The 24,772-nt window shown below is 31.4% G+C and overlaps 2 protein-coding genes across 11 annotated transcripts in view; one reads left to right on the forward strand and one right to left on the reverse strand.

The window, feature by feature from the left end:
- LOC148613190 (TPR repeat-containing protein DDB_G0287407-like) overlaps nt 1-1,354 on the reverse strand; it is a 41,906-nt gene extending 40,552 nt beyond the window's left edge. Inside the window, exon 1 of one of the 2 annotated variants that reach the window (XM_088586421.1) lies at nt 1,220-1,354. The gene's annotated coding sequence lies outside the window, so the exon portion shown is untranslated. The remainder of the gene's footprint in view (nt 1-1,219) is intronic. The other variant, XM_088586422.1, reaches the window with a different exon arrangement.
- A 63-nt stretch (nt 1,355-1,417) lies between these two features.
- The window catches only part of LOC148613191 (uncharacterized), a 164,652-nt gene continuing 141,297 nt past the window's right edge, over nt 1,418-24,772 (forward strand). For 2 of the 9 annotated variants that reach the window (XM_088586416.1, XM_088586418.1), the window contains exons 1-5: nt 7,514-7,717; nt 9,482-9,702; nt 11,667-11,782; nt 19,072-19,124; nt 23,110-23,173. In XM_088586416.1, coding sequence (XP_088442542.1) covers nt 9,544-9,702; nt 11,667-11,782; nt 19,072-19,124; nt 23,110-23,173 — 392 coding nt within the window. In that variant the 5' untranslated portion in view covers nt 7,514-7,717; nt 9,482-9,543. Of the gene's footprint in view, nt 1,560-7,505; nt 7,718-9,481; nt 9,703-11,666; nt 11,783-14,421; nt 14,488-19,071; nt 19,125-23,109; nt 23,174-24,772 lie in introns of those variants that run through there. The other 7 variants (XM_088586413.1, XM_088586414.1, XM_088586420.1 and 4 more) reach the window with 7 other exon arrangements.

The raw sequence follows: 24,772 nt of genomic DNA on the forward strand, positions 1-24,772 counted from the left end.
CAGTGGAAGACATGAGTGACTCAACTGTGAAGAGTGGAGAAATTAAAATCAGTAGTGTATATACTACTTACATGCAAACAATATATATGTAAGCAAGCATTTTCATCTACATGTATTCATTTTCTTTGATTGCGATAAACGTTACTTTTCCTTTAAGCTACATATGTAAGTAACTAAATATTTTGGACAAAATGAAATTAGCCTGCTGACTGAAAGATTGACTGTTCATATATTCATGATATTGAATTTCTAATCTATACCTCTACCCCTTACCAAATTTATTACAGCAAAATCATTATATGATTCAGCAAAGCAATGCATTGCCCTATTGATTGTTTCTTTTTTACCAGCACTGAAGTAGAAAATTTCAGGCAGTGACCTTCTGTTGGAATTTTTATTTTGTTCTGTTTTTTTTCTGATCCCACTGAATCCATAATGATTTCTTGTAAAAAAAATATCCAGTCTCTTGATATAAATTGATCAAAAGTATCAATAATCATGTTAAAAATTTATTACTGACAATTCAAGACTAAAAATTTATTACTGACAATTCAAGACTAAAACTTTATTGACACATATTGTAGCAGTCAGTATAATCTTGTCTCAAGCTTAAGAAATGTTCCATCGAAATGGTGAATTTACTGGTCTGTTTTGAAACACAAAGATCAAAATAAACTCTTTGGGTTTTCTAACGAATTATCAACTGAGATAAATTTAACTCAAAGGGAAAGACCACCTTTGGGTACAGTCCCAATCATAGGCGATGTCTGAAAATGAGAGGGCGACTTCACTTTACTTTTGATTTCGTCTGAGGGCGAAACGAGCAACTCCAGGGCGTGTTTTTTGCCTAATTGGCCCAATAGTGTGAGCCCTTTATGCCTATATTGTAATATGCATAACCTTTGATTTAGTACAATCAATTGAGATAAAAAATATATCTGAATGAATCTATCAGGCACATGCAGATGCAAATACATTGTGTATTTTTTTTAAACAGAAAGTATTATCTACCTTAACTTGAACAACATTTCCATGGTGAAGAATTTATTTTTACATAATAAAGAATGTGCAGTGTTAAATCAGATCGGTCAAATGAACGTTCATGAAATTGAACCAGGAAATTCATTTGTCGAGGCTCGAGGCATGCAAGGCTACAATGTATGTCATACAAATGATTTAAATTGGGAATTGAACTCACACAATGTAAAACAAAGCTTACCTATATGAGTTGGTACGGGAGATATAGAGAAGTACGTTTTCATTACTAAAAACACTATGCAAAACTACAATTTTCTATTTGTTTACATTATTGTCAACGGAGGATTTGGCAGGGATATGATAAATTTTTCCGATTACGGAATCAAACGTGAATTATTTCCGGTCGATCCCTTCTTGAAATTACCTTGACCGGATATCACCCAGCATCACAGCGCGCGACATTTTGACAGAAGAAATGTTGCAGACATCACTTTAATATTAGAATCATACAGAAGACCAACCATTGAATAGCAAGAAAAGATTGTAAATTTTAAGTCAAAAATTTTCAGGGACTTTTAAAGGTTATTGTCCAGAGATAAGATAAGATTGAATAATTAGGTGACTGGACTGAGATAACGCCTATAGTAGTACTAGTAGGCTAGAAAAATTACTGGAGAGAAAGACTGTGGCTATTCTTTTATATGAAACACATACCAGTAAATAAAATTGTATGTGCCAATTTTGGCCACAAAAGCACCAGCACTTGTACTTGCCTCAGAAATTAAACTACTCCTTATATTCGTAGACCTGTATTTAAGGAGATATGTCTCATCACTACTTGTACATATGATTCGGTTTTAGTCGGGAGGCATCAACTTTAAATCATCATAACTTTTTCATTTTTTAAGATAATGGAAAAAATTCTTTTGGTTTCCAAAATTGCAAATAAAATTCTTTTTATCCATGGAATTTTCAAATTAATATTCTGTAATTATACTATAAGTGGATCAGATTTTAATTTTAATTATAATTCTATACAAAAAAATAGAGATTTACATATGAATATCAGTACATATTTATTTTCCCAGTAAAAGAATTATAAATTCACATACAAAATATGAATTATTTTATCTAAATGAAACATTTTACAGAACAAAAATTGGATAAAAAATAACGAAGTTATAAAGTTTTGAAAATTTGGATTCTAATCATGTTATTGTCAGTTGTTTATTTAGTTGTTTATTTGCCAACGAATTTGACACTTAATGATATGCAAATTAATGAATATGACATCACTAATGAGATATGCAAACTCAACTATATATACAGACCTGTACCTTATGCCATGAGGATTTTTTTTTTGAAGCAAGGAATGTAGAAGTTCTTCATGATGTCGTCACTTACATGTGATTTGGTTCTGTTTGGCAAAAAATCTGTTTAGTGGCATCAACATTAAATCATTACTTTGATATTTGAAAAAAATCTTGGCTTGCTTAAACTGCACCTGGTCCATGCTCCCAGTTTTTAGTGGAGTCTAAGTTGCTCATTTACTTTTGTTACATTGTGTGTATTATTTTGTTTTTTTTAATGTTTTTTGTTTTGTTTGTCTGTTTTCTGTGTCTGGTCTTTGTCTTCGATTCTTTTGATTTCCGCTGGAATCATGGTTCTCTTGATTACTCTGCAAATAAAATGTGTATCCATGAAATTTTAAATAGGTATTCAGGGATGACATATGGAATTCCACTAGCAAGTTTTAGCTAGTGGAAATAATTTCTACTAGCAAAATTGAATTTCAGCTTGCATTTAGCAAGTATTTCCCCTTCAATTCGATCACTGGATATTCAGTAATTAGGCTTTATGAATATAAAATTACAACAATATTTTATATGAAAATAGAGGTTTACATATTATTATCATTGCAAATTTATTTTTCAAGTAATAAGAGCACTAGTTTACATAAAAAATATGAATTATTTTATCTAAAGGAAACATTTTACAGAACCAAAATCGTATACAAAATAATAAAGTTGTACAGTTTTACAAATTAAGATTCTATGAAATTGTCAATTGCTTATGATTTAATAATATGCAATATAGTGAATATGACATCACTAATGAAATTGGCAAACTCTCCTATATTAAAAGAAGGGAACTTTATCATGTAGCTGCTGTGGGATTAAAGTGCATTATCCTGCGTTCTGACAGTTTCCTGGTTCTTTATTTAAGACAAATGTTAGTGCTGATTTTTTGTTTTGTCTCTGACTTGGAACTTAGCTTGGGCAAATCACAAGAACAGTGTAAACAAAACATTGAGTTTTCAGAAAAGTCTTGGGAGAAAGTCATCAATCTCATGTGTAACCAGATCAAATATGAGAATGTTTAACCTGATTTCTTATAAACAAAATTTAGGAAAAATATCTTATGAAAACATTTACCCAAAGTCCATGTATACATGTATGTATTTTAAATTTCCAAGTACCTGCCCTTATACTAATAATATATATTTTGTACTAGTAATAGTTTTTTGGTATTATAACACAAGTGAACTCATTTCTGCAGGTTAAAGACGAATAGTTGCCTTAGTAATTAGTATAATGTAGAAGAAGGAAAAGTTACATGTACTTGTATATTTTTTGTTCTGGTAAACTATTTGACAAGATCATTTTACATTGCAACTTCACGCATACATGCATACACTGATAAATGCTGGAGGTTTTGTTGCAGGTCATAAATCATGGGCATTTAATGACCTGAACACCAGCAGTTGGTCAGTCAGGCATTTAAGTGCTATTAATGAAATTATCTTCAGGTAAATTAATATTTACCTGGACAGGAAATATTGTTTATTTTTATGTTATCTAAATTTTGCTTAGTGTGATTACATGTTTGTTGTAAATATACAAGTTCAAAAGGAATTCTGTAATTTATAATCTACACTTTTTTTGTACTTGTGCATACTTGGATAATATTTCAAAAATATTTTATATCAGATACATGTATATATGCAAAACAAAAACAGGGGTTGCGCTGGGCTTCGCCAGTGTCGCAATTTGCGACAACAAAAAGAAATGTGAAAACTTAATAAACATGAATTTTAGTGTTGGCTAAAGTTTTATGATGAATGGATTAATTCCTAGAAAGTTACAGAAAATCATTTTTGTTTTAATTGAATAGTATTTCAATAACTATTTGGGATTATTCCATTTTCAGAAAGATATAATGAAGATAATTGAATTTTTGAATTAAAAATACTTCAGGAATTGAATTTTAGAATTTTTTCTACTAGTTAAATTTTAATAGCAAGTACTGAAAATTAACACTCGCTAAATTTAAGTTTTTGGGGTTATTTCTGGACTTCACCTATATGACATATAGAATTCCACTAGCAAATTTTAGCAAGTGGAAATAATTTCTACTGGCAAAATTGAATTTCAACTTGCATTCATTAAGTATTTCCCCTTAAATTTGATCACTGTACTTCTGTTACTTACACAGAGTTGACATACGTGATTCTTCAAAATTTAGACATGAACCGTTAAAGATATTGTCCAGTAGACATAGAAATTTGACATTGACAAACAATTGGCTATCCATAAAATGGGAATACATGAAAATAGGATCAACTTTGGAATTGTCAGCCATCACAAAAAACCCAGTTAGCTGATTGCTGATTGTTTTTGATTATTATTTATCTGTCATAATGAACACCTTATATTAGTTTTACAGATTTTTGTAAATAAAGAAATGCAAGTGAAACATGAATTTGGAACTTTTTTTTTTTAATAATGGGATGTGCCAAAACCTACGCAACGTTCCTGATCTTGTATTAGTAGTCTAACGAAATTATCTTGGTAATTTATGACATGTTACCTTGCAAATTAGTTGTTTATTGTCAAAATGAAAATGGACAAGAAGCAAATGATAAACATTTTCTTGTTTCATAATGATGAATCTGTTGAAATATAATTTTAGTTCAGAAATGGAGTACTCATTTTGTTATTGTGAAGTACAAGAAAAACTTCAATGGGAGGGAATATTTGAAAATGGAAAAGTTTTTGATAAATTTAAAAACAAATGAAAAGATAGTTGAAGAAGGAAAAAGAAAGGCAGAAGATAGTCAAATCCAAGAGAAAAAGATGATAGTACAGAAAAAAAAAAACCCAAAAATTTGGCTTGTTGAATTTCTATTCGGCTAGCAAGATCAATATTCCACTGGCCAGAATGACAAGTTGAAAAAAAAAATGGCTTCCCACACTGTGTATTTTTACTGTCTGGTTCTTACAAATGAATACACATACATATTAAGGCAATAACAATTTTTGATTCTTCATTAGAGGGGGACTCTACCTCTTTTGAGGATGTGAACCCAAAACTATGGTAATCCATTTTTATTTTGAATTTCCCACCTTTCAAACATTTAGTTTTGTATTTAAAAACATTGCTGGGCATAACTATGTTAAAAACTTGTATAGGAACCAAGGGTTTGGAAATTTTGACAGCCCAAGCCAGACATTTGATCAAACTTCATGATCAGATTGAAAATAAACATATAAAAAAAAAACTTTGTGTAGTTATTTTAAGATAAATATTTCACATTGTGTTATTTCATCACATACTCTGTCTTTTACAAAATATCAGAGTGAGTGAACGAGTTTGGTTTCGACCACACATGGATGTTTTAACATGTAAACAAAACATTGTGTCTCTCGGACTTTTTCATCACGTAGGCAAACAGCCAAAAACTTCTGAGTGATGAAAAAAAAGTTGATTATAAAAGAAATTCGTGAATACAATTTGTATATTGATTTAAATGATCTGTTGACTCCTGTGTTAAAACAATTCAGTCGATGAGTTCATAATTACAAACTACATAGTTTCTGGTCTGTAGTTTCAGTTTCGTGTGCTTTGGTTACCTCTGAAAGATCGGGGGGAAAATGATGGCCTTGTCAACCTTTTTGTCAATTAATCAGCTAATAAGTGTATGAAAATTTTCCAAGTCATTTCAAGTAATTCGTATACGCAATGGGGCTGCATGTGTACCGTTAATTCAATTATGCAATCAACTAATCAGTTACAGGTAAAAACACAGGTGGCTGCACATCGGCTAAAATTGACACACACTTGTCAATTCATTTCCAATAAACAATTAAGAGACAGGTAGACAGGATGTTTATACACTAATAAAAACCACGCAGACTGTAATTTATTAGGTTTGACAATATTTTTATGTCTGATATTGGAAAATGGTTGTCGGTCATTTGCAAAACTTGTCGGTCAATGGCTGGCTTTTTTACCGTTTCCAGACCCTTGATGGCAACTTTACATTTTTATGGCTTTTACCCCTTAGTCACTTTTCTTAGGCTCAGGTACCCCCTCTCCTCTCAATGCATTTCATATTTATTTTCAAACAAATATATATTGATGAAAGAAACTATCCCTCTGTTCAAAACTACGAATTTTAAAATCCTGATTTTCTTATTTTACCGTTTTCCAATCAAAAATTATTGTTTTCACATCACAAAATGTTTGACTTCATTGGAAGAAAGATCTAATTACAAGCACTGAAAGGATCGTGATGAATAAAAAAACAAAACAAAACAATCATGTTTTCTAAAGAATAAAACTAAAATTCTGCTGAAATAAATTCAGAAATAATTGCCACAGGTCGGCAAAGTAAGGACTCGTTTTCAACATACCCAAACATTAAAACTGACTTTCCCACGGGTAACCAAAGGCTCCCAAAGGACTTTCCAGACCTGAAAACTCGCTCACATTGGGTAACAGGTAATGGGAATCCTAGAACACTGTATGTTTGAAGATACAAGGTTCTGAAATTATTAAAATGGATTAAACAGGCTATCCTGTAGTTGAAAATAAAAAATTCTCATTGAGATGCATGGATCAGACATGACTTTGTTCTGCTTTTTAACGAAATTCTGCTGTTTTACCATTACAAACCTTTTTTATTTCTGTATATTTTACTTCCATTTTTTTCCCATTTTCACTTTGTTGACCCATAAAATCATTCCTGATGGATGCTGTTAAGGGCTGTTCTATTAAAAGATATGAGACTGGTGAAGGCAGTTTTACCTGTGGAGTCACCCATAGAAGTACTAATGATGTTTTGTATTAAACTCTATACTTTGTTAAGAACCCTAATCACCCAACCATATACAAGGAATAAAACCACCTTCCCCAGTCCGTCGTATGTTTTATCGGAACAACCCCAAAAAGTAATGGTTGAATGCACTAAGTGTAGTTGTTAAGTAACTTCCCTTGTTTTGCTATCCTCTGATCAATACTACATAGATACTAAGCTTAAACTAATCTAATTACAGTTTTCTGAATGATTGATTGGGGAAATTATATGTGTTCAATAATTTACACCTTGTAATCACACTAAACAAGAAGACAACGATTATCAATGTTGAAATATCTATTGGGTCTTGTAATTGCACTAACATTGAAATAATTGAATTACTTAGTGTCATTTTATAGTCTTCAATTACAGGAAATGAAACCCTTGTGTTAAATATAGTTGTGGGATGTACTAAATAAGACTTATAACTGTTGGATAAAGTTTTACAAATTGAAGTAATATTTTCAAGTGATTTCTGGTTTTTGGGGATGTCCCTCGGCCAATTTTAGAAATTTTGGATTTCATAATTGGACTTTAATAAGAGTAATAATTATGGAATATATATAGTTGATGGTTCTTTGTATTCTAGATCTGTATATGGTAAATATGACTATAGGTTCAGATGAATAAAGTATTTTTATAATATAATTTTTCAAGTATTGTACATGAACCAAAATACATTTTGTATGTATATATTGTACTAGTTATAACAGACAATTTTTTACTACTCCAATTATATGGAGGTTAAATTATACATGATTTTTTTAATGGGTTTTACCATACTGCTGCTTTTTTTGCTGTCAAGCAGCATAGTAAATATGGGAGTTGCGTAAACATACTTTTCACATGTGTACACGGTATAATACAGGGATTGAATTGAAGAAATTTTTCCACCAGCCAAATTTAGCAAGTACTGAAAATTTACACTTGCGAAATCTAAGTTTCTGGGGTTATTCCGGACCTATACTTATGATACATATAGAATTCCAAAAGCAAATTTTAGCAAGTGAAAATAATTTCTAATTATAACATTGACTTTTAAGTTGTATTTAGAAAGTATTTCACCTTAAATTCCACCCTTGTATTACATGTATGTTTGGATTTAAAGTCAATAGAAACATGTCTGCCTTATTAAAGATGGTCTTTTGATTTTGGTATGACAGTGATGTGATTTTAAAATTCTGAAACTGTAGATCGTATATTTCCATGACTATAATAATCCTTTTTCATATTCCAGACTTTGACTTTGTTTTTTTTAAATTTTAAGCAAAGGGAAGTAACTTTCCAATCTGACAGACTGGTCTCATTTTACTATCCTTTTGGAGCATTGGACAGCAGTAGTCTTCAAATTCAAATATTTGATTTACAAAATGTATAAGGGCTGTGGTATGTTCTTCAGTGCTTGTAAATAACTTATCTAAAACCATTTAGGTACTTAGTGAGTGAAATATTTTTCAGTTACCAAGAAAAATATTTATGCATCCTCCTTTTCCTAATGATACTGCCAACCAGGTTGTCGTTTATTGGAGGGTTCCATCCTTCTCCAAAACTTGCTAAATTGGCATACTTTCCATATTTATGAAAAATGACTGTGTTAGTTCCACATATCAGTTGTTTTACAGGTAATCGGTACAAAGGAGTAAGAGAACAACCATTTGTTTCTAGGCAATGCCTGGCAGTTTTATTTGGGGGGTCAGAAAATTGAAATCCAAAAACTGCTAGCCCCCCTCCCTTTTAGGATCTTGTGATCTTCACAACTTGTGTCTGTCAGAAATTTGGTCCTGGGCTTTTTCAAGTTTCTAATCGATGGTCCACTTGAGTAATCTCAAAAGTTCTCAGTAAAGTGTCAGTGACAATAGTGCAGGTCCCACACCTGGGTATATGAAATAATTAAGTGAAAGATTTTGTAAGATTCAGGCAAAAAAATTGAAAATCTGAATCATGCATGTCAAAAACCCACTGATCTGAAAATATAATTTCACTCGAGGATGCTTTCTCTAATTGATATTACCATTATTTGATCTTTGGTTCACTGGATATGCTCAGAGTTATCTGTCCTTGAAATGTTAATTTTCAGTGTATTTGAATCAAATTATAACTCAATTAGCAACATGATGCGGAAAATCTTGTCTTTTTTCCTTGATTAAGATGGTGCAAATAGTTAAATGAAACTTTCAAAACGGTGGTTTTTTTCATTCCATGTTTCACCTACTGCCTGATTCTTACAGAGACTGATACTTTAAGTCCTACAATGAAAGTCAGGAATACCACTGCTAATTTGAACCCCTCAGCCATGTTAATTCATTCTTAATGCTAGGGTGCATTCCAATTTTTAACATGATTTGATACATGTAATTGTTTCAGATTCAACCCTTTTCTGACCATGTTTCACAACCTGTTAAATAGATGATGTCAACAATAATGACATGAATTCCTCAGGAGAAGAATTGAGCCTGTCACAGCCACTGACAGAAGATGATCTTATTGATAGTTTGTTTTTAGCATGTGATGTGAGAAAAGACGGAGCCGTCCCTGTGTCAAGTTTGATAGAGTACCTTAAGCTGACTTCTAGTGCCATTAGTGAGGTATTTAGTAGAGAAAGATTTCTTATAGTGTTATTGATTTCGGGGAGACTTCAGGGGTTGAATTTTGGAATTTTTTCCACTAGCTAAATTTAGCATGTACTGAAAATTTACACTCACTAAATTTTAAGTTTTTTCAATTATTACTGGACTTTACCTATATGATATACATAATTCCACCAGCAAATTTGAGCAAGTGGAAATAATTTCTACTAGCAAAATTGAATTTCAACTTGCATTTAGCAAGTATTTCCTCTTAAATTTGATTGCTGGAAGTTTCTGATGTTATACAGTGAGAATCTGTTACAGTCTGGCAAATATCGTATTGAGTTAGTCTGGCTAGTTTTAATACAAATGTACCTCTGTTTGATTTTAGGGAAGTCTCTTGAACTTTTGTTTGGTACTGCCAGTGCTTTCTTTTGCATGATCAAATTGTGTGTAGTGACTAAAGAGATGTTTGAATTTTCGGGACGACTAAATGAAAGTGATAAAAAAAAGAAATGATAATATCTCACACTCTTTTCATGTAATGTAACAATATTTGACGTACATGTATCAATCATGTATCTATTAACTAGTAATGCTGTAAAATAATAATTTTCACAGTGAACTAATTTTTGCTATTTTTGCAGGGAAAATAAAAGTGCAAAAAATAATGCCCATGAAGTTGATTTTCAGCACTGAATAAGCCTTTTCATTATTTGAATCTGCAAAAAATTGATACCTGCGAAAATGTTCACATGACAGAATTTCACAAAAATTAAAACAACTACGAAAATAAATACAATTTCAGTATTGTCTATAGATTTGTCAGACTTAAGTTTGATAGGTGTTTTCAGACATTTTGAAATTGCGAGCCTTAATTTACCCATTAAAAGATGATCATGAGGCCTTTACTATACCCCATTATATGGGTATGCCACATGATTGGATTTATTTTCAGAATGCCAGAAGTGGCATCAACTTCCTGTTAGATGACTTTGTTTTTATTTTGACCATATGGTTACTTAAGTGGGGAGCATAAATAGCCCTTCATGAGCTTTTTTTTTTTACAAAAAACATATAAAATATTCTTCATTGAGATAAAGAACTGTAGATCATACTTATTACAGGGACCATCTTTTTTTGTCATTTTGCATATTTGTATTGAAGTATGAATATTCAATGAGCATGTAGTGTTTATATGGTGTAAAAAAATAATTAGGGGGTTTTAGTTTTTACATAAAACTTTATATAGTTATATTATATTATTTATGAAAAAATAATTAAAAGGGGAGATAATTTGCAAGAAAATGTACATTTGAAATGTAATTTTGTGCAACACTGAAGTGGAAATAGAAATACAAGTGTCTGCATGTCCATTCATCACACATTTGGAAGCAACTCCTCTGTTTCACTCTAAGGACTTTGTTCAATTTTTTAAAGGATTTATATTTCCCATTTGATTGACAAATTTTACAGAAGTTATGGGGCTTTTGTACTTTATGGTGACAAGGGAAATATGGAAATGTGTAGCAATCTTATATTTTTTAAAAAATAGTCTGACCTTTATTTTCTTTATAAAATATGGGACATGTTTTCTTCATGCTTTAAAACTGAATTCCCCTTTTTTCAAAATTGGATTTTACTATTACATTTCTTTTTTTACTTTGGATTTTGTCCATTTCTGCTTTACTTGTTAAATTCCTAAAATCATGTCTGAAATAAAACAGAATGTCGTACACATACTTTAACAACATATTGGAAATAATTTTTATGAAATTCTGTAGGCCTATCTTTTAGTAGTTGACGAAATATGGAATATTCCATATTGGGGCTCAATTACACCAAAATGAAATTCATTTCAGTTTTTTTTTTAATTAAAATTCTAAAGTATGTACATATATAATATCCAAGGTTATCTTAGAGAAAATGAAGAAAATCTTAAATGTTCTGTGATCTATCTCAATATTATAAATTATATTTAGAATGATGATGATCTGCAGAGTCTTGAGAGACTCTTTACTGAAGAAGGAGAGAATATAACCATCACAGTGTACAGAAGTAAGATGAAGCAATGGATTTATTCTATACGTAAAAGAAAGTAAGTGATGACAGATTTTATTCTAAAAGTTTCAAAATGTTTTGGCTCACCTTGCGTTTAGATGTTCAGCGTCAATTTCTAGCTGGGTCATTTTGCATATACATGTATGTGATAGAGATGAATGGTTTACTTGGAGTCAGGATAAATTTGGACAACATGCCAACTTAAAGGCTGTTACTTCAGTGGGCTAGCACAATAAAAAAAAATGATATGCGTGAAATACCTGCCAAAGGGCTTAAAACAGTAATCAACTTACTTCGGAATTACTAATCTTGCTACAGGCTACAAATTTTTAATGCAGACAGGTTGAAATACTCAGCTACAACCGTGTTAGAAACTTATTTTTGGTCAACATGGACCAACCATAGTTTTATGTAGACCAAGGAAATGGGGCCAATTTTATCATAGACCTGCTTAATTTTACATAGACTAGGTCTACTGCTGATTTCTTTCACTGCTACAGCATCAATTTTTAAAACAAAATTTGACTTAAGATTTTAATGATTTTTTTATTTTACCAAAAATTCTGTTAAAGCTAGAAAGCAAGATGTTATGTAAATCGTGTTGTAAATTTTCTTGTGTTTACATTTGTGACAACAAGGAAGAAAGTTATTAAAAATCAGCTGGTTTTTTTTTATGTAAATCAAGATTTGTTACAATGTAATACAATTTATATTAGTAGATTTAACCTTGCAGTGACAATAAATCAAAAGTTTGAATTTTAAAGGAAAACACAATTTTGGTTTTGGAATAAATTTGTCGTTTTCCTTCCATGTTTGAATTGATCGTCATAAAAGTTTATATTGGTGGGAGTTAGACGAATATGATTGTGGGAAGGGTAATTTATGGGACAATTTCATGTCTTGAATTTCTAATAAAACAGATGGATCTATAATGCAAACATAACTGTTTGGGAGATCAAACCATTTTGTCAAGTGTTTACCTATACTCGGCGTCACATAAATAACATACTGTTAAAATTTGAATAAAAATATTTTCTACGACTTTATTGACACCAACCGCCGTTTAAATTGTCTTAAATGACTTGCTCATTCGTTTAGCCAAACAGCTTCTCAAAAACAAGTCGCTTATTAGCTTAAATCATGCGTAACAAATCCTTACGGGAAAATCCCATACTAATATCCGCCATGTTGGTTTTTACGGGACGATTTGTTTACAAACGAAGTGCGTAAGTTCCCGTCGAACTCCGGTGACAATCGTCTGCTTGATCAACTTCTCGGTATTATACGTTGTTCGTGTAAAATAAATCCGAGATATCCGAAATAACGCCGAATTGCATTCTGGGTTCTTCGGTTTTTGGACAAACCATTTAAACGTAAACAACATCTCCTAGCAACCCGATCACTGTAAACATGGCCGACTTTTTACAATGTAAATATTGCCACCTAGAATTAAAATCTGACCGGAATTTAACGATTCAATGTTTAGGGAGAAGCCGTTTGGCTAAACGAATGAGCAAGTCATTTAAGACAATTTAAACGACGGTAGGTGTCAATAAAGTCGTAGAAAATATTTTTATTCAAATTTTAACAGTATGTTATTTATGTGACGCCGACTATAGTATGGTTGAATTGGTACTAACTGGTATTCAGGGGTTGGGAAAGCCAGAGGTCTCTTACTTTCTTACTGGATATGGCCCCTTCATCTAAAAGAAAATTATATGTTTTCCTAACAATTGGCCCCTTCAAATTGTGAATATCTTAAAAAAACAACCAAATAATGAGCTGTACTCAAAATTTCTTTTCCTGTAGGTATTAGTTGAAATGTTGGATTGATTTTTTATGCTTAATATAAAGCTCATTTGACCAAGACAAAAATTTAATACCTCCAAATAGTTTTTAGTCCCAGATACAGCTGGATACAGACTGTTATCTTTCTTTAAATTGTATAAAATTATGCAGACTTCATTAAGTGTGTACTGTGTCCAGACAATAAGTTTATATACAACTTAAATAGCTTTTTAGCTAATTTTAGCACAGTCTTCATCAAATGAAAAAATGAATTATAAAGTGAATCCAAATAAATATTAAATGCACTGATCACATATTCCAATTAATGTGTCCTACCCATGCTTTATGCAGTAAACTCTCATCAGCAGCGTTAGAATCAAATTTTTAGGAAAATCTAAATTGGAAAATTAATTGTATACAAGAAGTATTCAAAACAAAAACTTTATTGTATCAAAATGGGAAGTCAAATCCATCACCAAGAAATTTTACCTCAAATATAACTGATGAATTTCACTGAGATTTACAACCATGAAATATGGATTCAGTAAGAACCTTCCAGTCATTTGAAAAAGTTAAAAAAAACTTATAATATTGATTGTATTTTAATCATTTTTCTGTAAGATCATTTGCAATTTTATGCAGCTGTGTATGGCTATTTTCTTCTCCACTTTAAAAGACCAGGCCTAATTTTAGTATTTACCTGGTTCAATGCTTGATCTATAGTAAACTTATTATGGTCTTTAAATTCACCTGATTTTAGGAAATTTATGACTACAACTAAATTGACAATTATTCTGAGAATGAGAATATTCAATATATGATGGGTTGTTCTTTGTGAAGTTGCATCTTTACCATAGGACTTAAGTACTAAAAGATCTGAAATGGATAAAAATGAATGAAGTAAAAAAGTCTTATAAGAATGATTGAAATGGACTGGATAACTTAGATTTTGAGGTAAATTATCATTCTGTAGTCAAATTTGAAGATTTTTTTTCTTTTTTCAGTTTTATCCTGCTAGGGTATTTGTAAAATCTCTGATGTAAAGAAAAAACATTTTCTATTAAGACTTTCAGTATTGACAAATTTACATTAATAGTTTTAATGATAGGTGTTAATTATGTAATATTGTAAAACTAGACTTGTTTACAATAATACTTTTTTTTTCAACTTTATGGAAGCTTTCATTCCTTTTGTTTCATTGTAAAATAGTTAAAAATACACTAACACAACTTGTAAAAATCTAAAATTTTAATGCTCAATATACAAACATGATATATTTTAAAGTTTACTCTCATCAATATTTAATGTGAAATAAAGCTTTTCTATTTAGTATCTGTTTTCTCATATAATGCTCTAATGCTTCGGTTTCAATTCTGTTTAATGTATTGAAAATGATATGAAGGAACTTTTTAGCAGATTTTTGGTTTACACAGGTTACATTTTTATCAGTTGTTTGGCAGACTTATAAAAATTCTTTCTGAGATCACCAGAAGGAATCTTTTGTCCACTTTTCTCCCACATGAGTAACTAAAAAGATCCAAATTTTCTACCAGACCAAGTGAATTTTTATGAAAAAAATGTCAACTGAAAGCCATCCATGTGTCTGGAGTGAATAACAAGGAAACCCTCACACCACTGGGCAGACATCAGCTGTCCCCTAAACAACATGATACACAGGTACGACGAAATAGTATTTATACTCTTTATACTCCAGCAACACAAAAAATAAACTAAAGTGAAAACAAAAAAGATGCAAGACATACAGAAACTCCTGACTTGGGACAGGTGGGGGGAGGGGTCAAAGTACTTCGGTGTGATCACATTCCTCCCCCTTTTATAACTGATTAGTGTAATAAAAATATTACACAATTAAACACACCTTGAAATCATTTCAGAAAGGTCCTAGTCCCTTAATAAAGAAACTGATTATATGTTACACAAATGCACAATGTTTTTTAAACATTAAAGTTTGAAAATAAGGAAACCAAGTTAAAAAAAACTATATTCCAGAAGCTTTTCAATTTACTTCTTTAGTTGTTCAGTGTATGGCCATATTACCTTTTTACACATATCTAGTTTGTTATGGTAAATTTTTTATTTTAATCACATATTTCTTTTTTTATGAGACTATGCTGTTGTCCTTGTAGCAAAATTTAAAGTGTATCATAAATAACTTCAGAAAACTTATTTTTAGAAATTAGTAGCAAAATCACTCAAAATTGCAGGGATGGTCCAGAAAAAAAGAATCAAACATGACAAAAAAATGCATGACTAGGAAATTTCATCCTTTGGGTAAGATTTCAGTGCTCTCAAGCTCGAAAGAGGCTTATTAGAGGGCTTTAAATTTTACCATTGGGTGTCTGAGATTTTTCTTCCTTAATTGCACTCACAGTGGTGTTAGATACTCTGTTTTTTAAACTATAGTTATCCGTGGTAATATTCTTATTGTGAACATATCTTGCTACACAGTTGTTAACCTGTCAGACTTTTGTATGTTTTAATGATATAAGGATTAGAACTAACACTTTATATGCTCCAGAGACTGAGTAAAAAATACAATACATGTATTGCTATCTGTAGTCTTCAAATATAAAATATTTACTTTAAACACAGTCCCATAAACTTTTTCCCATTCATTCTTTCAAAAAGTAAACTTTACACTTGTAAACATTATCTAAAGTATTTCAAAGTTTTATTTTCTAAACTTGATAAATACATATTTAATTTTAATAGAATCAAGTGATAGGATTAGTTGGGTTTTGAATTCATGTTTGTTTTTAATTTTTACATTTTGAGGTGAACATTTAGGGTAGGAGTTATATTGTCCTTGTTGTACAATGGAATAAACTCCTTACTCTTACATGTAACTAGGTTTCAATCTTTAGTAAGGTTGTAGAGTAATAAAATTCAGATTGAGGGCAGACTTTTCTAATTTAAGTTGCAAAATATTGCTAAAATTGGATGCTTGACCTGTTGTTTGCAATGACGTCAAAGGCATCCATAACGCCATTTCTAATTTTCTACTTGTTTTTAATAGTTGTGTTAACATTCCAATTTGTTCACAGTTTGAATAGTTCTAAGCAGCTCATTGATTTTGTTTCAGTTGTCATCTTTAAAACTTTGAATGTGATCTGCACCTGCGAAATTTCATTACCATAAAATGATGATTTAGAATAAACGACTATGTACATGATATATAATTCACGATTGAAGGTCTTTAAATTGCTATTTTAAAAATAAAGTAGAGAAAAACTGTGTCTGTATTTTGTAATTCATTAAAACCAGTTTGCCTCCATTTTCAATCCAAATAATGCTGAAATGATAAGTAGTTAATAGGTGCAAGATACAAATATAGTTACTTTGCATACTTGGTGTAGGGATTTAAAGAACTTATAGGGACGAATCATCAATGATGTCCTACACATGTCTCTGTCAAAACATAAATAGCTTAAAATCTTTCTGTCAGCAGTTAGGATGTGATTGTTTAAAATTTTAACACAGAAGGTTTGTGTGTGTTATTCGAACAAGGTATTATTTGAATTCGAAACTATTTTGGATTTAGGAAAATAAGTAAAAAAATTATTTATTAAACTTACTCCTACTTAGTGGGTTAGTCATGCTGTCATAACTAAAGGGGGTTAGTAAGTTTCCTTGAATTTTATTATCCTCCTGACCCTACCTCTTAGTCATACCAGCATAACTAACCCCCTTAGTAAGAGTTAGTTTTACAAATTTATTTTTGGTAATTTTCTTAATTACAGAATAATTCCAAATTTCAACAATAAGTTTCACATATTCCCATTGGTCGAGGCGTCAACAATATAGCAACATAACAGTGCAATATTGATAAAGTTTAATGTAAATTGAGTACAAATAGATACCTAATACTAATAGACAAAGCCTAAAATCATATTAAACTAAAAAATCTTTTTTAAAAAAGTACATTGACCATGTGCATCCACAACTGCAAATGGTTGGATTGATAAACAGTGAAATCTGTCTAAACTGAACCTTGAATATACCACAAACCTGTCTAGACTAAACCCTGAATATAGCAGTAACCTATCTGGACTTCACCCTGACTATACCAGAAACCTGTCTAGACTGAACCGCTGAATATACCATAAACCTGTCTAGACTGAACCCTAAATATACCAGAAACTTGTCTACACTGAACCCTGAATATTCCACAAACCTGTCTAGACTAAACCCTGAGTATAGCAGTAACCTCTCTAGACTAAACCCTGACTATACCAGAAACTTGTCTAGACTGAACCCTTGAATATACCATAAACCTGTCTACACAACCCTTAATATACCAGAAACCTGTTTATATTGAACCAGAAATATACCAGAAACCTGTTTATACTGTACCAGGAATATACAAGAAACCTGTCTAGACTGAACCCTGAATATACCAGAAACCTGTGTAGACATCTTCTAAAATATCTACAAAAACATTGTAGTATGTTTTAAATCTGTTTTGATTGAAAACCCTGTTCACTCCAACAAATTTCATCTGTCCAGATGAGGTTTGTTGTAGACAAATTTCACTGTAATTTCTGATAGTGGGAAACTTTTGCAGGGAATTCAATTTTTGCTATTTCTTCCTCCAGTACAAAAAAACTGCCTAAATGATAGAAGATTTTTCCAGATCTTCAAATTCTTGGAATGCAAAAATAAAAGACATCAAACATTGTACAAAAAAGGAAGAATATTTAGTTCACTGGAATGCATATATTTTGATCATTAAAGTTGTGTAATGTATAAGATGATTAGTGATAATGGAATGGGTATATAATCATAAGGCCTTACATTTCAGTAGGTTCATTTTTTAATATGATTTTGGTTGTATGTGCATTAAGTCTGGTGATATTTTGAAACTCCATTTTATAAGGGATGGGATGTACAGATTTTGTTCTCAAGATTTACATGATAATTTTTGAAAAAGTTCCCAGTGAAAGGGAATTGGACTTGTACTTATAGTGTGGGAGAAAGGACCAGGGGTCATTTCAGCAGTGTTTGAAACTTTTTTATTCTTCTTGCCAAATTGCTATTCCAGAAATAAATGTATGGGGGGGGGGTCTGGAGGCACTTTTTATTTGCCCCCTCCATGCATACAGTTTTCTTTCATTGTTAAGGCTAATTATCTTTGATAAAAACCACCTATCAAAATTTTATAGTGTGCCCCCCACCCCCAACAACAAATTCTGGAATAGCCCTAATTGGCAAGTAACTTTCCATTTCAACTTGCCAAAGTAGATTTTCACTAATCAGTTAGGGTAAGTACAACCCTTCCGATCTGGCTAGTTTTGCCTGAGGAGGCTTCACACACTATTTGTAGTAATTTGTTAATTGGGTCTAATCTTACAAAATGGCCTTTAAAATCAAATTCTCTTTTGCAAGAACCTTCTTAGATCCCTTTTTAATAATGCACAAAAATTAAAGCTTGAGGCTGTCAAAAGTCATATTTAAAGGACAAAAAATTTTCATTTTCACAAGTCAACTGTCTATTAAATCCATTGTTTTTTTCTGCAGTGAGATAGAATGTGAAGATGGGTTAGAACAGACTGAAGATTCTTTGTCTAAAGGTGAGTTATTTTCTTTCTTTGTTGAAGATGAAATATTAATAAACATTCGTGTTTAAAGAAAACAGGGGTTTTTAAGGTGGTGAAAAATATCACTTTTATTGCATCTAGGCTGAAGAAAGATGGTAATACTCCATGTCAAAATATTCAAATTTTACAAAAGATCAACTACGTATTTCACAGTGTAATAAATTCTCATTTGTCTCAAGTGATTTTATAAGGAAGAGCAAAGTTATTGTAACATAAAACAGATTGTTTGTATTACTTACTTAGGCTTTGCTATGCCTATTGGCACATAGGGCAAGGACAAGTTTCTTCCACTTTTCTCGGTCGTTTGCTTTTCTTTCAATAGTACCCCAGGTGAATCCTCTGTTTTTAATTTCATTTTCTCTATTGTTTATTTCCATGTTGTTTTTGGTCTACCTCTCTTTCTCTTTCCTTCAGGTGTCCATCTAAGGCCTACCTTGATCATGTCGTCTGATGTTCTGCCAAGAACATGACCAAGCCATCTTTTTTGCACTGGTAAGGTCTCCATGTCTTTGGCGTTTGTTATTGTGTGTAGGTCTTTGTTGCAGATTTTTTCTGGCCAGAAAATTTTCTCTATCTTCCTTAGGCAGTTGTTATGGAATACAGAAAGTTTGTTGACGTCTTTTTCTGTCATTCTCCAGCACTCGGAGCCACACAGAAGCACAAATAGTATGCAGCTATTGTATATTTTATGTTTTGTCGATTTAGAACAGGCTGTTGATTTCCAGATGTTGTCTTATCTATTAAATGTTAACCATGCTTTTCCTGTTCTGATCTTAATATTATTTTCAGCCCCACTTTCTATAGTTACCAGACTTCCTAGGTAGTTCAATGAGTCTACCTGTTCTTGTTGTTTTCCATCAACAGTTATTACTGGTGGTCTTTCTGTGTTTAGGCACATTAACATTATCATTTTGGCATTGATCTTAAGTCCAATCGTTCTAGCACTATTTTCAAATTTTTATGTCTTTTTTTTGCATGTGATCTTCTGTATGTGATAGTAATGCTAGATCATCAGCATAATCCATATCTTCTAGTATGATACATAATGTCCATCTCAATCCAGTATTGTATTGTATACAAGCCAGATTGTTTGTATACACAGGTTCATTTCACACAGAATGCACTACATACCATAGTAATAATAATCATAGTATTTTAAGGCAGCTAATTACTATCAGATTACGGGTGGTTGCTTGTTGTATTACTTTGTTTGATACCTTTTAATACCTCATCACAAGAGGTGGCTAGGTATTATGTGATACCCTCCAAAAAAATCATATTTAAAATATTGGTATGGCCCCTGACAGTTTCCAGATGAAAAATTGAGAAAGGATCAGTGATTTTTAATGAACATTGCATAATTGTTCAGTATCATAAAAATACAGGTTAAGTTCAAATTTTATCAAAATCCAAACTGTAGGAAAATTTTAGTCACAAAAATCTCATCTTCCAATGGGTCGATTCATTTCAAATTTAGTGTCTGGATTCATATAGATATGGCACATGTTGTAAAGAAGTACGAGCTGGGGTATGCGTAGTATGACAACGCATGCAACTTCATGTTTATCCCTTTTCTTGTTTGTTCTTGCCAATGGATTTTCACTTTTTTTTATACTGACGCTTGGTATTTACACTTTCCTTGGAAACAATGACTCTTTTTGTATTGACAATATAGTACTTTTTTGTAAGAGCTTTGGGCTTTGTAAATTCCAGTAGCATTGTCTCCTGAAGCTAATTCCACGCCATGGATAATTACTCTCAATATTTGTTTTCCTCTATCACAAAATTAGTTATACATGTGTACATATATTGATTTACACTGGGATATGTATTCTGTTGACAGAACAAAAATTTTATCACTTTTAAATTTATGTTATTTGTGTTCAGAGTTCACACTTTTACTGAAACTATTCCTATTGATCATATTAGTAAATGTCATTAAGTTGTAGTACAGGTTTGTTTGTTTCTCTGTTGAAAACTGTCATTAAAGGTGATAATCAACTATTGTTTGAAAAGGTTGGGATTTAAATTATTATTGTAAATTTAAAGGTTTTTGATACTCAAATTAAGTGTGGGAGTTTTAAATACAATGTTACCATTTGACTTTTAATTGGACAGACAATAATGTAAAGATTTGTAGGATAGGAAGTATTCCTTCAATGAAATTTTAAGTTACATTAAAATTGAAAAACAAATCTATTATTCAGGTATAAATTTCTTCCCTAAAAAATGGTTTAAATGAACTTATAGGGAAAGACCACCTTTGCATTAAACTAGGCTCATATGAAAAATCATACACATATGACCAAACCAAAAATAGATAACCTTTATTAAATGCAAAATGTGCTTTTGTGAAATGGACAAGGCTTTGCAAAATTTGTAATCTTTGAGATATATGTGGATAGCCATTTTGCAAATCTCTTTATTTGAAGGAATTGATACACAGACTTTTTTTATTTTTACCAATAGCTTCCGATTAGCTCATGACATCACCTTATAAGTTGGTTTGGTACTGATAGAAGTACTGCATATTGATACATAAATAAAGAATATTCCGTAAATATTTCTACGATCCTGTTTTACTAATCACCAAAACATTCTGTCGTGTCGAGCTCTAATATGATGCATTATTAATGATAGGATAATTAATTGGAAAGAGTGAATAGCCGAAAAATTATGACAAGTGCCGAAGAACGCCTAAATTTAACAAGTGTGCGAATATTGTTCCGTGCACACAAGTTAAATCCTCAGATGTTCTTGGCACTGAATTCCAGATTTTACTATTATGTTTCTCTGTTTTTTTTATATGTACACTTTCAATTTTGTCAATTTCCATATTTTTGGTGATTTCTTAAATCATGTCTGTCCTTGGTAAATTGCATTACATTGTCCACATATGCTACCATTGTATCAAGTATCTGTTTCCATAAACTGTACCTGTACATGCTCCATTTCTTCCAGTAGCTACTTTCTCTTTTCATTTGTATATTGTCAATATCTGCATCATTTCTCATATCTCATTCCTGTAGGTGACTGTGGTAAACTCATTCTTCTTTTTCCAGAGATATATTTCTGATGAACTATTTCATCCTGTAGGTATTCCTTTAGCCTGTCAGTAGTAACTTCTAATTTTATTGTTTTCCTGTTTTCCAGGTATGTCTCTGCTTGATAACTATTTCATCCTGTAGGTATTCCTTAAGCCTGTCAGCCTGTAGGTATTCCTTTAGCCTGTCAGTAGTAACTTCTAATTTTATTGTTTTCCTCTGTTTTCTAGGTATGTCTCTGCTTGATAACTATTCATCATGTAGGTATTCCTTTAGCCTGTCAGTAGTAACTTCTAATTTTATTATTTTCCTCTGTTTTCCAGGTATGTCTCTGCTTGATAACTATTTCAACCTGTAGATATTCCTTTAGCCTGTCAGCCTGTAGATATTCCTTTAGCGTGTCAATAGTAACTTCTAATTTTATTGTTTTTCTCTGTTTTCCAGGTATGTCTCTGCTTGATAACTATTTCATCGTGTCAGTATTCCTTAAGCCTGTCAGCCTGTAGATATTCCTTTAGCCTGTCAGTAGTAACTTCTAATTTTATTATTTTCCTCTGTTTTCCAGGTATGTCTCTGCTTGATAACTATTTCATCCTGTAGGTATTCCCTAAGCCTGTCAGCCTGTAGTATTCCTTTAGCCTGTCAGCCTGTAGATATTCCTTTAGCCTGTCAGTAGTAACTTCTAATTTTATTGTTTTTCTCTGTTTTCCAATTATGTCTCTGCTTGATAACTATTTCATCCTGTAGGTATTCCTTTAGCCTGTCAACCAGTAGGCATTCCTTAAGCCTGTCAGCCTGTAGATATTTCTTTAGTCTGTCAACCTGTAGGTATTCCTTAAGCCTGTCAGCCTGTAGATATTCCTTTAGCCTGTCAATAGTAATTTTTAATTTTATTGTTTTTCTCTGTTTTCCAGATATATCTCAGTTGAATGGCAGCAGTATGGATTCCTCTGTAGTTGGAACATTTGGTACAGAATTGTGAGTAATTTAGTGTATATGTGGTATAAAACAGTGAAAACTGTCTAAACTGAACCCCTGGGATTTTAAAATTAGTTTGGTTTACACAGTGATTTGTTTATCAAAATAAAATACGAAGGGATGTTACAGTGTCTGGTTTAGAAAGGTGTTTTGTTTATCAAAATAAAAATATGAAGGGATATTACAGTGTCTGGTTTAGACAGGTGTTTTGTTTATCAAAGTAAAAAAAATACATTTAAACTAATATGAAGGGATGTCAGTGTGACTGGTTTAGAAATTTTTTTTTTTTTTTTTTTTATCAAAGTAAAAAAAAAAAAACATATAAACCAATATGAAGGGATATTACTTTGTCTGGTTTAGACAAGTTTTTTTCAGGGTCTCTTGTTTAGACAGAATTCACTGTAGTTTTTATTGTTGCTTAACAAAACTGATATATGCAGATTTTACTTTATATTTAACCCTGTCAATAGAAAACTTCCAGGTCTTTTACATAATTGTCACATTTTTTTATAGCCTGTTGATGTTTTAGTGCTGAGCTTCATCATTTAAACGAAAAAAAAACCTATAGTTTCTTGTTGCATTCCTACGTGTATCAGTTTACGAAAGAGGTTGTTTCTTAATGAGTTAATTTGCATTGGGTTATAGTGGCAGATATTCTCTGCTTCAAAATGTCAAGATAATGATATGTAGTTACACCTTCACCTAATAAGAATGGACTATATTGCTATCATCTTGTCTGTCAATCCGTCCATTATCTTCTATTGGAGAGAATGCTTAGATATTTGGTATATTTTATTGGATTATGACTTGTACCTTGTCTACTTTTACCAGGTTCCTCGTTTATCTTTTTCATATTTACAGCATGACTTTATTTGACAGAAATTGTATAGTGAGGGTATTCTTAGCACAACATTGGGTGCAACATCTTTAAAATTTTAAGGTGAAATTGTGTTAGATTTTCCTTAAAATTTCAAGTACAGTTCCATATAAGAATCAAGCAAATAAGTTAAGGGGTGGCACATGAAGGTTTCCATTTTGTAATTCAATTTGTTTGATGAAAATGTTTACATAAAAGGATTAAAATAATAGCATCAATCAGATTAACCAAATTAATCTTTTAAAGTGTGAATTATCTCCCTTATCTAGTGATTCCTTGGTAAAAAAAAACATCTTAAAATAGCAGAAAGATAAGTCTGAAGAGGATAGCATCTAGTACAAGTCAAAGTAAAAAATAATCTGCAATAATTTATGTGTGTCAATTTTTTTGTATTTGGCATCAATCTCATATTAGGCCAAAGAAAAATGATTGTTAATTTCCCCAACTTAGAAGTAAATATATGACCAGGCAGGGAGAGAGTTAAGAGCAACAAGAAAGGCATTTTGATAAACGAAGGGGATTTTTTCGTCTTTTGCTCTAATGGTGTAACATTTTGTAGTTCTGAAATGTTAATATTACCAAGATGTTATCATTGATTGTAATTTTGTTATGTTGTTTATGTCTATTATGAGGACTAACCTCTCTTAAACAGCATTCAACTTGAAGCAACTATCTTTACAGTAATCTGTCAGATGAACTTATATTTTGTGTGCACATACAAT

This window comes from Perna viridis, chromosome 6 (genome assembly GCF_037379345.1).
Source record: "Perna viridis isolate PV_CMFRI_1.1 ecotype Kerala chromosome 6, ASM3737934v1, whole genome shotgun sequence".
Lineage (NCBI taxonomy): Eukaryota > Metazoa > Mollusca > Bivalvia > Mytilida > Mytilidae > Perna > Perna viridis.